We start from the raw sequence: 14,737 nt of genomic DNA on the forward strand, positions 1-14,737 counted from the left end.
TAAGGGAGATTTTCATCTCTATCAAGTCCAGACTTAACATGGCTGTGTGATACCCTTTGGGTATGTTTCAACAGGTAACCGTGGCAGAGGGAAGAGCTGGGTTCTACTCCTATTGCCATTGACTGGTTGTGGGACGTCGGGCAAAACTCTTTCTCTTTCTGGGTTACAAATACCCTGCTAAAAAAGTAAGGAGGAGGAACAGTTCAGAGGCTCTTGACCTAAGTCCACAGATGGGCAAAATTGTGTGTGTGTTAAAACACGTGCAAGTGTATTTTTATCAGAAGGACATGCAGAGCATACGTCAGATTCTCAAAGGGGTTCATGATACAGAAAAGATAAAGAAGCCCTGGGTTAGATGAGCTTCCAGTTCCTACCTCCACATGGCAGTCTTCCACCTGACATTCAAGGAGACTTTGAGTCCTGAAATTCAGCTTGTCTCTTGCTCTTTTATTTTTTGCCCCTAGCCACTTTTGTTAACACTGAAATGTAAGAAAGCAGGGAAACTCAATCTATTTGGCTTGTGAAGCGGGCGTGTCTGCAGTCAGTTAACATTGCCCTGGATCCGGAAACAAAGCCTCAGCTCCTGCCTGCACATCAGCGGGCATTGTCTGTCGCAATCAGACTCCTATTCAAGCTTTCAAGCCAAAAGAAAAACATTTCCAAATCAGATCCTCAACTGCCTATACAGTTGGAATTCTCAAATCTGAATCCACTGTTACCTAATGTTTTTGACTTTGTGACTTTTCCTTTCCCTGACCACGGTTGAAGCAAAAAGAACAGTAAGCAAGAGTCTTGACCCTGATCCAGTCTGCCTGAGCTCAAATCCAAGCGCTACCCCTTGTTGGCTATTTAACCTAGAGGAAGGCCCTAGGCTGCCTGTTTCCTCCTCAGTAAAAAGAGGTGATAGTACCTATCCTGCAGAGTGATTACGATAATTAAATCAGAGAATCTGTGGAAGAGGCTTAGCAGATAGTGAATGCTCAATAAATATTAACCAGTACTATTACTAGGATTTTTCATTTATAAAAGTGATAGAGTAATAATTATCACACACTCTGCCTTCCGGGGATATTAATGTAAAGGGTCTTCTGTGCCCTCAAAAAAAAGGCAAACCTCACAGGCTAAATGTCCCTCATTTCTTACACCTCCTAGGCCCAAACCAGGCTCCAGTTAAGATCTTCTGGGCTCATCATAGAGCATGTTTCCAAGACCCAAAGGCACCTGCTGGAGTCCAGCTGTGAAGGCACCTGGGGCCACCTGCTTACTTGCTGTGCTGGAGGTACTGTCTGTTTTCCAGTCTCCTCGTCTTAGCTCTGTCCTTGGGGGAAAGACGCTTTTCCTGGGGCCACTCTCATAGACTCCATACTCCACTTTCCCAGGCATGTGCTGTGAGTGCCGAATTGGGACCGTGATCTCCAAGTCTGGAATTAGAGAGAAAGGGATCAGCTTTAAGGAACCGGGATGCCAGTTACCAAACTGCCAGTTACCAAACTGCGAAGCTGCTTCCTCTCTACCCGCCTCCTTCCCCTGAACCTGGAGGGGAGGGGAAGGAAAGGAGAGGAGGGGAGGGGAGGGGGAGAAGGAGAAGGGGAGGAGCCGCGGGGAAAGAGGGGCAGGAGGGTGGGGACCCTGCCCAATCAGCACGGAAGCTCCACAGAACCATGCATGGCAATCACTGGCAGAAGGTTGGGTGGAGGAATGTTGGAAAGGGCAGAGAAGTACTTTTCCATCAGGTGACAGAAAGAATGTGCAATTAGGGAAAGGTTGGTGGCTTGGACTGTAAAGAATTCCCCTGCAATGCAGCAGACTGGGGTTCAATCCCTGGGTCAGGAAGGTGCCCTGGAGAAGGGAATGGCTACCGACTCCAATATTCTTGCCTGGAGAATTTAATGGACAGAAGAGCCTGGGAGTCGGACACAACTGAGCGACTAACACGTTCATGGGTGCCCCAGCTCTGCCACTCAACTGTGGAACTTGAGTTAGTCGGCCAACCCCTCTGATTTCTTCCTTTTCTAAGGACGGGTTACGAATGCCATTGATTGTAATACTAGGTTATCCTGCACGTCATGCATAGTTCCGAGAGCCTACATATTCTTAGCTTCTTCAGTCCTCCAACACCCATGAAATAAATACTATTGTCAGCATGCTCCATAGAAACTAAGGTATAGAGACGTGAAGTAGCGTCTCCCAAGTCCCCATCAAGCAGCTGGTAAGTGGGATAGCTGGGATGTGAACCCAGGCTCCAAAGTCCAGGCCCTTACGGACTCGGTTGCCTCCCGTAGAGACGGTGGGTGGTCCACAATGACAGTAATGATCCAGAGAATTCATGGAAAGAGGTCCATAAGATCCATGAAAGATTTTGTGACTTGCAAGGCTGATCAGTGGTTTGAGACCCCACAGATTCAGCAAGATAATTCCTTTGTCCTGCAAAGCATTAACCTGGCCTCTTCACTGGCTTAGCCCGATCAGTGACTGGTCTTTCTTCCCTGTGCCCTGGGGATTTCCACCCCTGGTTGCTATGAGCAGAAAACAACCCCAGCTGACAAGTGGAACAAAGTATCTGTGGGTACCCGACCCAGCTTCCTCCCCAGGGAAGTGTGAAAGCCAGGTGAGCTCCTGTCACAGGGCTCCCCTTGAGGCCCCGGACCTTCCCAAGTCTCAGGGCAGAGACTCTAGGAAGAGGTGTAAGCGTGGGTGGGCTTTCGGAGATGTGTGCCCTTAATCTCAAGGAACTGCTTCCTCCTCTGCCTCCCCTCTGTTAGGGAGCAGGTGTGGCAGGAAGTCTAGGGAGTGTGGCACCTGCCAAAGCCAGAGGTCTGCCAAGAAGGGTGACTGTGTACACTAGCACAGCAGGGAAGAGCGGGGTGAGGATGGGCTGGATGGAGCGTGTGCTCGACATTCCGCATGGAGAGTATTAAAACAGCGTATTGCCGGCTTGCGTGGGCTCGAGCTTGCCTCATTCTAGAGACCCCGATCTCAAGGGTAGTGTATGGTCCTAGCTTTCCAGACCTCTGTGTAACACAGATCTTTTTCACATCCTTAGCCTCCTTTGGTTATAACTGAGCAGTGGAAGCTCCCACCCACTTGGGTGCTCAAGCTTGGAAGTGCGTGGGCAGAGACTAGTCAGTGAACCCACACATGGGTGTGAACCCACAGTGTCTCAGAGCCCAAACAGGTAACGCATTCTCCCCCTCAGCTTTGACTGAGGTTTTTAATGACAATCTTTTCACGGTAAATTCGTGACTGCTTAATTCACTTCAGTGAAGCAGTTTTCAGCTCACAACCAGTTCAAGGAAAGATAAGTAAAATACACAGGAAAAAAGTTGGGAATCAAAGTTCAAAAAAATCAAGTAGATCCAGGCTAAATGTCCACAAAATCCTGATATTCTTTGAACAGAGGAACAGTGCCAGGAAAAATAATTATCATCACTATACTGGGAATCACTTTTCCCAAAGTGCATTCACATGTGCTAATATTCCTCCTCTGAACTTTGCTACTCTGGTAAGTGGGCTTTTCTGGTGGTTCAGTGGTAAAGAACTTTCCTGCCAACGTGGGTTTGACCCCGGGGTCAGGAAGATCCCTTGAAGAAGGAAACGGCAAACCCACTCCAATATTCTTGCCTGGGAAATCCCACAGACAGAGGAGCCTGGCAAGCTGTAGTCCATGGGGCCACAAAGAGTTGGACACAATTTAGAGACTAAACAACAACTCTGTTAAGCAGATAAACTGGGTGTGACCACAGATGGGGAAACTGAGGCATGAAGCGGTTAATGGAAAAGTCTTGGATCATGAAATGATTTGGAGACAAAGCTGGGATCAGAATCCAGGTTTCCTGGGACCCAGCTTGCTCCTCTAGGTCCTGCCCTGCACTGACCACAGACACACCCAGAACACAAATATTGGTATTCTTCTCTGTGGGGTCAGGGCATTCAGTAAGTCCTGGGCCAGCCAGCCCTCTTCTGACTTCCTACATTATCAGTGCTCTGCACAGTCTCAGTGAGAGTAAGCCAACTCCCAGGGCTGAGAACAGACTGGCAGGTTATTATGAACAGACTGTTACTTCTTAATCGTCCTTGGTCTTTTAACCCAAATTAAAGAAAAATCATCATTGTTTTTCTTTTCTAAGGCAAATGAGGTTTCCAAATGAATAGAGTCAGTCCTTGAGTGGGGTGGCCTCCATTCTTTGAAAAGATTGTTCAAGCAGAAATGCCATTCATCAGCCCCAATTCTCCTATAGGTCAATGTTATCCTGTGTGGACAATTTTCAAATTTTTTTTTGTTTTTTGTAAAGCAGAATTCTTTTCCTCTAAAGAAAACAGAAGCTCAAAATAGAAACAGATTTTTTTGTAAAGGAGTTGCAATGGTTGAAGCGGAGTAAGGGGCCCCAAGTCCTGTCCCATTCTTAACCTACCCCCTACCCCATCCCTAACTGCCACTCTGCTCCTACCTGCTACCCCGACAAGCATGGATGCACCAGTGCTGGGGCAGCTGAATGTGAAAACCCTGGAATAGGCAATTTTAAGTTAGTATGTCACTAAATACACAATTGAGCTTTATGCAATTAACTAATACATCACATTACTCAGCCACAAATGGCGACTTTGCTTTGGCAGATGCTCTGATGCCCGGGGACCTGGCCAGGTAGTGCAGGGTCCAGCTTCCACCTGCATGAGCTTTTTCTGGGAGCCAGATTCCAAGCGCCCATCTCCCAGCAGGCCTCACCCAAAGACACAGGAGCTGGTGTCTAAATGCCCCATGGGAGGGATAGCCATTCCAGAGTGTTCTCCGTTGACTCCTAGTGTCTTTGTGGAGAGGAAGCTGCAGTCTCCAAGGTGCTAACTGCAGGCTGCTGGCCACCTTTTCTTCCTCTCTCACTTCCCCACCCCCTACCATGCTCCCCAGGGTCACCTCCCAAATCAGCTGTGGGTGTGTGTGCTTAGTCGCTCAGTTGTGTCCAACTCTTTGCAACCCCATGGACTGAGGCCCACCAGGCTCCTCTGTCCTTGGGGATTCTCCAGGTAAGAATACTGGAGTGGGTTGCCATGCCCTCCTCCAGGGGATCTTCCCAATGGAGGGATAGAATCCAGGTCTCCCACATTGCAGGTGGATTCTTTACCGACTGAGCCACCAAGGATGCCCCCACATGCCCTGCCAAATCACAGCTTTCTTGACACTACGTATATTTAAAAGCGTGAAATGTTTCATTCAATCAAGTCTTCTTCTTCTTCTTCTTCTTTTTTTAGCCATGTTGTGCAGATTGTGGAATCTTAGTCCCCCAACCAGGGCTCAAACCCATGATCTTCAATGGAAGTATGGAGTCCTGACCACTGGACCACCAGGGATGTCCCATGGTTCTTGCGCCATAGTTCTAAAAAGCACCTCCGCCTTCTACCACCGGGTACCCTGCCGTCTGACCCTAGGATGAATACAGCTCTTGAACTAGATTTTCTTCCTCCTCTCCTTTGTCCTCTTCCCAACCAGAAGGCAGACAAGTATGAGTGTGGCTAGTGGCAGCACACATTTAAAACCTCGTCACCCAGGCAGGAGTCTGAGGATGACCCCTCTGACCTTCCGCCCACTCCTTGCCCAGGGATGGTGGTGCCACATGGGTAGCACCTGGAGGAGGGAGGGTCAAGGGGAGCAGAGGGTTCTCAGTGCGCACAACTGGAATCCGTGGCCCTGCTACTGGACCTCCGCTACACACGGCAGGAGCTCTGCTGCACCTGAGATCCGTGTGGTGTAGACACCGATGACACAGTAGACCTGCTTGAACCAGATACTGACACTACGTGAATGGGACTTTCTCCTTTCTCTGCTCAGAGAAACATGTCTTCCTAAATGCCAAGGGGAGAGTCAGGTGCCTAGGAGAAAGCATTATCGTCCTCTCTCATGGGAGGAGAGAGGGGTATAGCGTTTAAGCCTTCCTTTCTTTCATTTGCTGACATGCCTTATGTGCCAGCCAGGTACTAGATTTACAGAATTAACAAGACAAAGTCATTGTTCCAAAGGACCTTACAGCCTATTGGGGGACCCAGATCTGTAAAGAGGGTGACAGGTGCTGGGCGAGTGGTCTGACCATTCAGGCCCCAGCAGAAAAGACAGTCAAGGAAAACAGACCATAGCAAAGTCCCCCAGCATGCAGGAGCCCCAGGAAGCCACATACCTGTCTGCTTTCCTGATTTTTGTTTCTCTCTCTGTCTTCGGGTGATGCTATCTCTTAGCCGTTTAAGATTTTCCTGGAAAAATTTAGTTTGTTTTTAAAAATATACACCAGAATTATACCCTCAAGGCATTAGAGTTTCTTTCTGATTTTATGACATTTGCAAGATATATCACATTGCAATAACATTTCCAACATGCAAATGAGGCCGGGTGCATTTGCAATCAGCTCCCAGAGAAATTCAAGTCCTCTTAGAAGCTATGCCTGAAGACAAGACATCTTGTCCACAACAAAGGGTCTCCCCTCCTCTCTGGTTCCCAGTTCCTTCCCAGCCATATAACCCACCCCCACCTTGCACGCCCCTTAGACAGGCCAGTCTCCTACCTGCTTATAAGCTCTCCACCCTCATTCCCACCTCTGAGACTGTGTTCTCGCACATTCCCCTGACCTTGAGGGACACTGATTCCATGACTCTGTTCCCAGCCTGGGTCAAGGCCCACCTTCTAAAGCACCTCCCCCTATAGCAGACTGTCCCAGTCTTTAGTGATGCCCATGCCATGTGGCACTGGGTTATGATGTGTGTGCCGTGTGCATGTGTGCATGCGTGTGTCGTGTGTGTGTGTGTGTGTGTGTGTGTGTGTGTAGTCTCTTCAGAGGCACTGAGCTCTTAAAGGGCAAGAGACCAGGTCTTGCACCTTCCTGTCATCCTTCTGTTTGGGCTATCACAGTCATTCAATAAATGTTAAACAGACATGTGAGGAGCAATATTTGTTGCTATTTTAGTTCATAAACAACAATCACCTTGAAGTGAAGTGTCTGAGCATTCTAGGGAAATGCCCCAGGGACTAACACTCAGACCATCTGGCTGGAGCAGAACGTTCCTGTGAGGGAGCCACAGAGGCAGGACAGAAAGACTGGTTGGGTTGTGACTGCAGCTGAGAGACTGAGCTTGGGCCAGGAAGCAGCAGGGAGACACTGGAAGTTGGGGGCTGGCCATAGCCGTAAGGTCGGGCAGAGAGGAGGGGGAAGGAGTTGGAGGCAAGGAGACCCACCTGAAGACGATGTGATAGGGCAGATGTAGGTGATACAGGTCAGCATGAGGATGTGGCAGAGGGAGCGCAAAGATAGGAGCAGAGGCGAGAGGAAGAACGCATGGAGCAAGACCAAGTAAGACACACAGCGGGCTGGATGTGGGGGAGTGTGGAGAAGAGCCCAGGAGAGTCTGAAGTCCGGACATCGGCCTCTGGAAGATAACAGTGAGTGAACAGACACAGGGAGCCAGGCCAGGGAAGAGGCCTCAAGGGCCTGTGTGTTGTTGGGTGTGCTGCAGGTCTAGGATACCTCGGGGGACATGCCCAGCTGGTGGCTGAAAAGACGTTACCAGAGACACAGAAGCAAGAGTCACCTGAAGAGAGAAGGAGCTGAAGGGAAGGTGCCTGCTCACGAGAGGGGAAGTAAGGGACAGAGACAGAGGAAAATGGGGCACAATGGGGCAGCCCCTGGTATGGTCTTCACACTGTCCAGTCCTCGGACTCCTTGGCTCTGTAAGTGCCAGGAGGCAATCAGAGCATGGAGTACTCTCAGCATTTACTATGTGCCAGGCATGCCAAGGGCTTCACAAGGTTGACGTTGTCTAGCCCTCTTCCCTCACACTTCAGAGATGGGAAAGCAGAGGTACAGAGAGGCTGTGGTCGCCCAGTCTAAAGAGGCAGAGTAAGGCTGGACTCAGGCTGCCTGGCACTGGAGCTCTGGCTACTCCTGATGACCATGCTGCGTGGCACCAACTTGGCAAGGACTCAGAAGATCAGTGTTTGGCCAAGACCAGCCTGTTCCCAGCAGTACTGCAGCCTCCCTGGGTCTCCTGGGTGAGGAGGGCCCTGGGTTCCTGCATCCAGACCCCCAGAGGGAGGGAGACAGGCTGGGAGAGAGTGCTTTAGGAGCACTCAGAGGGCAGACACAGCATTGCGAAGGGAGCACAGGCTCTGAAATGAGAAAGGTTTCCTTTGAATCCTGACCCTGCCTCCCTACCTCTCTGAGCCTCGGTGTTCTGTAAAGTGAAGTGAAAGTGTTAGTAGCTCAGCTGTGTCTTGACTCTTTGTGGCCTTACAGACAGTAGCCGACCAGGCTCCTCAGTCCATTGAATTCTCCAGGCAAGGATGGGTAGCCATTCTCTTCTCCAGGGGATCTTCCCTACCCAGGAACTGAACCCAGGTCTCCTCCATTGCAGGCAGATTCTTTTTTGTCTGAGCCACCAGGGAAGCCCAATGACACTTATGTCCATGCCTGCTGTGAGGGGTGGAAGAGATTGGGTCCACTCAGCACTTAGCACAGTGCCACAGACTGTTGTCAGAGCTGGACGAATGCAGCTTTAGGACTCACGTCCCCATGTGTCACAGTGTGTGTCACCATGTAACTACATGTCCTCATGTAACAGCAGGACTCTCCTGACAGCCAAGCCCTCTGATCCCAGTTTCCTCTTGAGTGGTGACCATTGGGGTGGGTATAGGGTCGTCCTTTCCAGATCTTTGCATTTGCAAACATGGCTACAGTTTGTGTGTGCATCTGTGTGTGGGGGGGCGGGAGGTGGGAGTGTATATACGAGAGTGTGTTTTAACTTGAGTGGTTTTATGTCAGTGACTTGCTTTGCTCACTTAAGCGTAATTCTTGGGAGCCATCCAAGTTCTCTTTGAGTTCTAAGGTGTGGTAGTTCTGTGGGTGTGTCGGCACTAGGAGTAGAGAGAAGGCCTCTGAAAAGCAAAAAGCTAGAAAGCAAAAGTAGAGGGCCACATGCAGAGGGAAGTGGCAGGGCAGAACTGGGGGTTATAATTGAGTCTCGGTTCCTGATCTGGAGCCTCATGACAACAAGAAAGGCCAACCAGCGCTCGGCCAGGGAGCCATACGGTTCCAGACAACAGGTGACAAACGCAAGTATGCAGTGACTCATCACGACACTCAAACAGACGTTCTCAGACCCAGCCCAGGTGTGCAGTTACAGCATGGACTCAGCCCTTCTCTACCGTCTAGCGGAGAGTCAGACACGATACAAAGTCCATCCAGAGCCAGTTACCTGCTGGAAGCGGAAGGACTCTGACCGCCTCTTCTGGTTGAGCTGCCACTCTTTGAAGTGCAGCACGGCCTCGTCCACGTTGACGATGCCCAGCTTCACCTGCTCCTGGAGGGTAATGAGTTGCCGCTGGCCTGGTGTTTTCATCCCAGCAAAGGGATCATATATGCTCGACTGAGGCCTGTCCCTCCACGGTCTGACAAGTGGCTCTGGAAAGGAAAGAGAAACTCAGTTTCCAGGCTCCTCCACTAGAGAGAGCTGACCGGGTGAATGGGGTTCATGATGCTGGCTGTGGTCTCAAGAGGACATGTCTCAGAAGAACAATCGCATGTGGAATCAAGACAAGGGAGATGCTACATGGAATCAGAGAGAGGGAAGCAGCTAATACTTTCAAAGCCTATGACACTAAAGTAGACAAGGTCACAACATTTTAGAAAGGTATAGCAACCAGGAGGGCTTCCCAGGTGGTGCTGGTGGTAAAGAACCCGCCTGCCAAGAGAGACATAAGAGATGCGGGTCCATTCCCTGGGTGGCGAAGATTCTCTGGAGGAGGGCATGGCAACCCACTCCAGTATTCTTGTCTGGAGAATCCCATGGACAGAGGAGCCTGGTAGGCTACAGTCCATGGGGTCGTAAAAAGTTGGACACAATTGAATGACTTAGCACACATGCATGCACACAGCATCCAGTAGATAAGTCAACATAAATTACTGAGAAGTCTTTAGACCAGCGTTTCTCAACCTTGGCACTACTGACATTTTGGACTAGGTAATTCTTGGTTGGGGTTGGCTGGCTGTCTTGTACACTGTAGGATGTTTAACCTTATCCCTGGCCTCTACCCACTTGATGATAATAGCATCTCCTTCCTCAGCTGCCACAACAACAACAAGAAATGTCCCAGGGCTTCCTTGGTGGTCCAGAGATTAAGAATCTTCCTGCCAAAAAAAAAAAGAATCTTCCTGCCAATGCAGGGGACACAGGTTCTATCCCTGCTCTGGGAAGACTCCACATGCCATGGGACAACTAAGTCTATGCATCACAACTACTGAGCCTGTGCTCTAGAGGCCAAGAGACACAGCTACTGAGCCCACATGCCCGAGAGCCCATGATTTGAACAAGAGGAACCACCATAACGAGAAACCCACACACAGGTAGAGAGTAGCTCCTGCTCACCACAGAAAGCTCAGAAAGCCTGGGCGCAGCAAGAAGACCCAGTGAAGCCAAAATAAATAAATAAATAATCTTTTAAAAAAATGCCCCAGATGTTGCCAAATGGCAGGGTGGGGCGGTGCTGGCCAGTGGAGGAGAAATCACCCCCAGTTGAGAACCATTGATTTAGACTAAAATCCACTCCCAGAAGAGAATATACAGGAAAGGCTAACCAGGATGCTTCTTCCAGCACTTCCAGCCCTCCCCATCCTGCCTGCCTCCAAGCAGCATAGGGCACATGATTGTGAACCTACAGGCACGAAATGCCTGAGGAGACTGGAAGGCTAATGGAATCATGACCCAGGTCCAAAGTCACCAGGTAAAAATTAGGTGCTGGGTCCCAAGTGACTCTCCTTGGGTTGTTCATGCTTTAAATGTTCTAGGGAAGTATGACGCCAGCTCCTCTCTCTCCAGGCCGAGTGGCTCCTCTAAGTTCGGCGGGGAGCAAGCTAGACTTGCAGAAGTGATGGAGCCACTGAAGCACATGAAAACAGCGTGACCTTCCACTGCTCATCCCTGTAGGGCTATCTTTGATTCTAAATTTCTCCAGGAGGACCCCATTTGGACATTGCGATTCAAGGAGGTGGCATAAAGGAAAAAGAGAGATGACTTCACCCAGTGGGTACTGAAAAAGCTTCAGAGAAACTTATCCATCATTCTTACCACCATTCTCTCCATCCACACACACTCACATGCCTTTCTCCCAGGTTTGCCCTATAATCTTTAATTATATTGGGAGATGGAATGTGGGGGCAAAATAAAAATGCACAAGTCAGTCAGTTCCAGTCTCCGACTACCAAAGTCTTTAGGGATGCTTTCCAATGTTTAGATGGTGTCATGGCTTCTTTTCAAAAGAATCGTCATTGGGATACTACTGAATGCCTCTGTTTAGCACAAGGAAATGTATCAAGAACAAAGGAGCACTTATCTCTTCAAACTTCCTTTAAAAAGCTTTCAAAAAAAATGTCACCCAGTGACAAACAAAATGTCTCAAGTAAAATTTGAATTAAAGTATACTTTAGCTAATACAGCTAGCCTAGGTAAATAGCACGGTAGGGCTGGATCACTAGGTAAAGACTGGCTGCAGGGCTGCCCGCTTTCATCCTGTTGGTATTAGTTTCAATGTCTAAATAGTATTCTAGTGTACTGTTACAGACACTTTCTCAGGTATTAAAGTCATTGGTATGATCAATTTGTACAATGTTCTAAGGCACCTCAATCTCTTCTCTACTTTCACCTTGGGTACGGTTCCACTTCAGGTATTTCTTGAACCTCTGTTTTTCAAGGCTCAGGAGTGATTACCCCTGGAAATCTCTGAAACATGATCACTGCCACCAAGAAGTCCAGGTTCTGCAAAAGAAAGCTGAGGACATCTGCTTACCTTTCCTGATGCTCTCTGAGGTAACATAGAAATTCCCAGGCTTCTCTTGACTTTTTTCTGCAAAAACTGTGAGATAAACAGCATTCTAAGTAAAGCCAAATAGTACCTCTTTCTAAGAAGCTTTATAATATTTTATACATTTAGCAGAAAAATTACCAAAATCTTGTCCAAAATAAATAATAATGGATCACAACTTGGACTACTGCATGCAGTTCTGTAAATCAAAATTCTAGAAAGTGAAGTGTTAGTTGCTCAGTTGGGTCTGACTCTTTGCAACCCCATGGACTGTAGCCCGCCAGGCTCCTCAAATACTGGAATGAGTTGCCATTCCCTTCTCCAGGAGATCTTCCCGACCCAGGGATTGAACCTGGGTCTCCTGCATTGCAGGCAGATTCTTTTCACTGAGCCACCAGACAAGCCCCTTTAAAGGAGGCAACCAATGAATGGAAGCTCTAGGGATTACAACATGAAGACAGATCAAACAGACAAGGTCTCAAACCAGAAAGACAAGGCCAGGCAGAGGATATAATCGGCATTTATGAGATCATTAAAGAAAAGGGTAATGTGAACAAGGACGTGTGCTGGATCCTTGAATATTTGAAGCAAGCCATGGAACACCCCGAAGTGTGAGAATAAAAGGAAGTGCCACTTAACACGTCAGCAAGTGCCGTAAGACAGAACTCAGAGCAGTGGGACGTGTAAAATGTGTGCAAGGCTCCAAAGTGACTTCGATGATGTCACTCATGCACAAGGAACCCATAAAGCCTCCGAGGGAACGCTGAGAAGTGACAAACGTTCACTCAGTGGTAGGACTAACAAGTGATTAAGGCTCCTTGGGCTCTGCACATGACTCCCTGCATTTAAACCCTGTCTCTACCATTTATGAGCCACATGATTTAAGACAAGAAGCTTGAACTCTTGCCTCAGTTTTCTGATCTGTAGCATGAGGATGATATTGTACCCTTGGCTGTGGGTTGTTGTGGGGATTATATGAGTTAATATATGGAAAGTGCTTAGAAAAGTGCCTGGCATGTGCAAGCACTTCATGTAAGCTTTTATTATCATTGCATGCGTGCTCAGTCACATCGGTCGTGTCTGACTCTTTGCAGCCCCATGGACTGTAGCCCACCAGGTTCCTCTGTCCATGGAATTCTCTAGGCAAGAATACTGGAGTGGATTGCTAAAAAAACTGAAAAAAAGAGTGCCATATTTGGGACACACTTACACTAAGGAATTATTTGTTGTTTTTCTGGAATTCATACTTAATGAGATATGGTTGTATTTTTATTTGACAACCATAGCCCAATTACCTGGGGCTCTGGTTGAGGGCTATCTTCCCAGTTTATAATCTTTTGCCATACCTTCCACAACCTGTTATACTATTAAACATGAAATGGAGGTCAAGTGCACAGATCTGGCAATTCTTATACTCATATAGTATTTGTAATCATATTAATAAAATCAAGTCCTGAAAGATAGTGAAACTTACAATGCTATGAGAATCTAATGTCCCAGGGGTCATTGTGAAGAACTCAAAACTCATCATCAACTTTTATCAATGTAGGTAGGTAGGTAGATAGCCTAGCATTGTGGTTGAAAACCAAGGTTGTAGAGGGAGACTCCCTGAATTCAAATCCTAGCTCTGCTATATGGTTATCAAGCAACCTCCGTGAGCCTCCATTTTTCTCATCTGTAAAATAGAAATGATAATGGCCTGTACCTAATAGACTATTATGACATATTCCAAATAAAGCATTCAGTAGGTTTCAATAAATGTTGTGTGTGAAGTCACTCAGTCGTGTCCGACTCTTTGTGACCCCATGGACTGTAGCCCGCCAGGCTCCTCTCTCCATGGGATTCTCCAGGCAAGAATACTGGAGTGGATTGCCATTTCCTTCTCCAGGGGATTTTCCCAACCCAGGGATCAAACCCGGGTCTCCTGCATTGCAGGCAGACACTTTATCCTCTGAGCCACCAGGGAAGCATATTTAAAATAAATAATAATAGTAATAGTTTCAGGAGATAACAGTTACCAGGGATCTTGCTATTTGGAGTAGAGAGACATCTTATTTATCTCTTTCTTCCCATTATGCGCCAATTCCTGCAGGAAGGCCAGAACTGAATTTGACCACTGCCCCTAGTCTAGTTCCAGAATCTGCCCCAAACACTGACCCTGTCTCCGGGGACTGGTTGGAGACCATTCAGGAGGGAATACTCTCTAAGCGATAATTCAGGAGGTAGAGGATCCAGGGAATTCCTGCTCAGAGGCCCTGAAGACCCCACTGGGCATCGTTCCCTGCCACACTTGCCTTTAGAAATGTATGATTCATTGTCAGATAGCTGGTGAGTGGCAGATGCGCTGGCCTCTGGTCTGGGCACTGGGACAGGGGGCCTGTTGGTCAAGTCCACTGACAAGGCCTCATCATCATCCACTGTGTGATATACATCTTCTTCCTGATCAAGATGGTCTCTTTCCAAACTGGACATTCCCATGCTGTTGCCTAGAAGCAGAGAGAAAGGTGATTAAAACAATTGTCAAACCCTGAGATCCCCAACTCCTGCAACCAGCTGCCCTGGATCCCAGCCCTGCCCATCAGTAAGCTGACGGCCTCTGCATTAGGTAGGGCCTGGCAACCAATCAGGCCAGGGACCAGCCCCACCTACCAGCACCTCCACAGCAGTTGGCCCTGCCACAACAGAAAGGCCCATATAGCCCAAGTAGAAGGCACAACTAGAGTATATAGCTCTGGCGACCAAAAGGGCTATGCTACTGGGCCCCATAAATATCTACTATACAAGGCCACTTCTCTAAGATTGGGAAACATTTCCAAGCTACCAAATGCACAAAAATTAAAAGAGAGAATTATTCAAAATGAGGGGCAGAGAAATACATGCTAAACAAAGGAACAAGAAGAAGAAGAA

The 14,737-nt window shown here is 48.2% G+C and overlaps 1 protein-coding gene across 1 annotated transcript in view; it reads right to left on the reverse strand.

Annotated features, from left to right (window-relative positions):
- Window positions 1–14,737, reverse strand: part of PIK3AP1 (phosphoinositide-3-kinase adaptor protein 1) — a 120,699-nt gene that overhangs the window by 13,948 nt on the left and 92,014 nt on the right. The window contains exons 10-14 of the mRNA XM_061402952.1: window positions 14,125–14,316; window positions 11,816–11,881; window positions 9,229–9,434; window positions 6,165–6,237; window positions 1,266–1,421 (exon numbers count right to left, since the gene is read on the reverse strand). Coding sequence (XP_061258936.1) covers window positions 1,266–1,421; window positions 6,165–6,237; window positions 9,229–9,434; window positions 11,816–11,881; window positions 14,125–14,316 — 693 coding nt within the window. The remainder of the gene's footprint in view (window positions 1–1,265; window positions 1,422–6,164; window positions 6,238–9,228; window positions 9,435–11,815; window positions 11,882–14,124; window positions 14,317–14,737) is intronic.

This window comes from Bos javanicus, chromosome 26, assembly GCF_032452875.1.
Source record: "Bos javanicus breed banteng chromosome 26, ARS-OSU_banteng_1.0, whole genome shotgun sequence".
Taxonomy (NCBI): domain Eukaryota; kingdom Metazoa; phylum Chordata; class Mammalia; order Artiodactyla; family Bovidae; genus Bos; species Bos javanicus.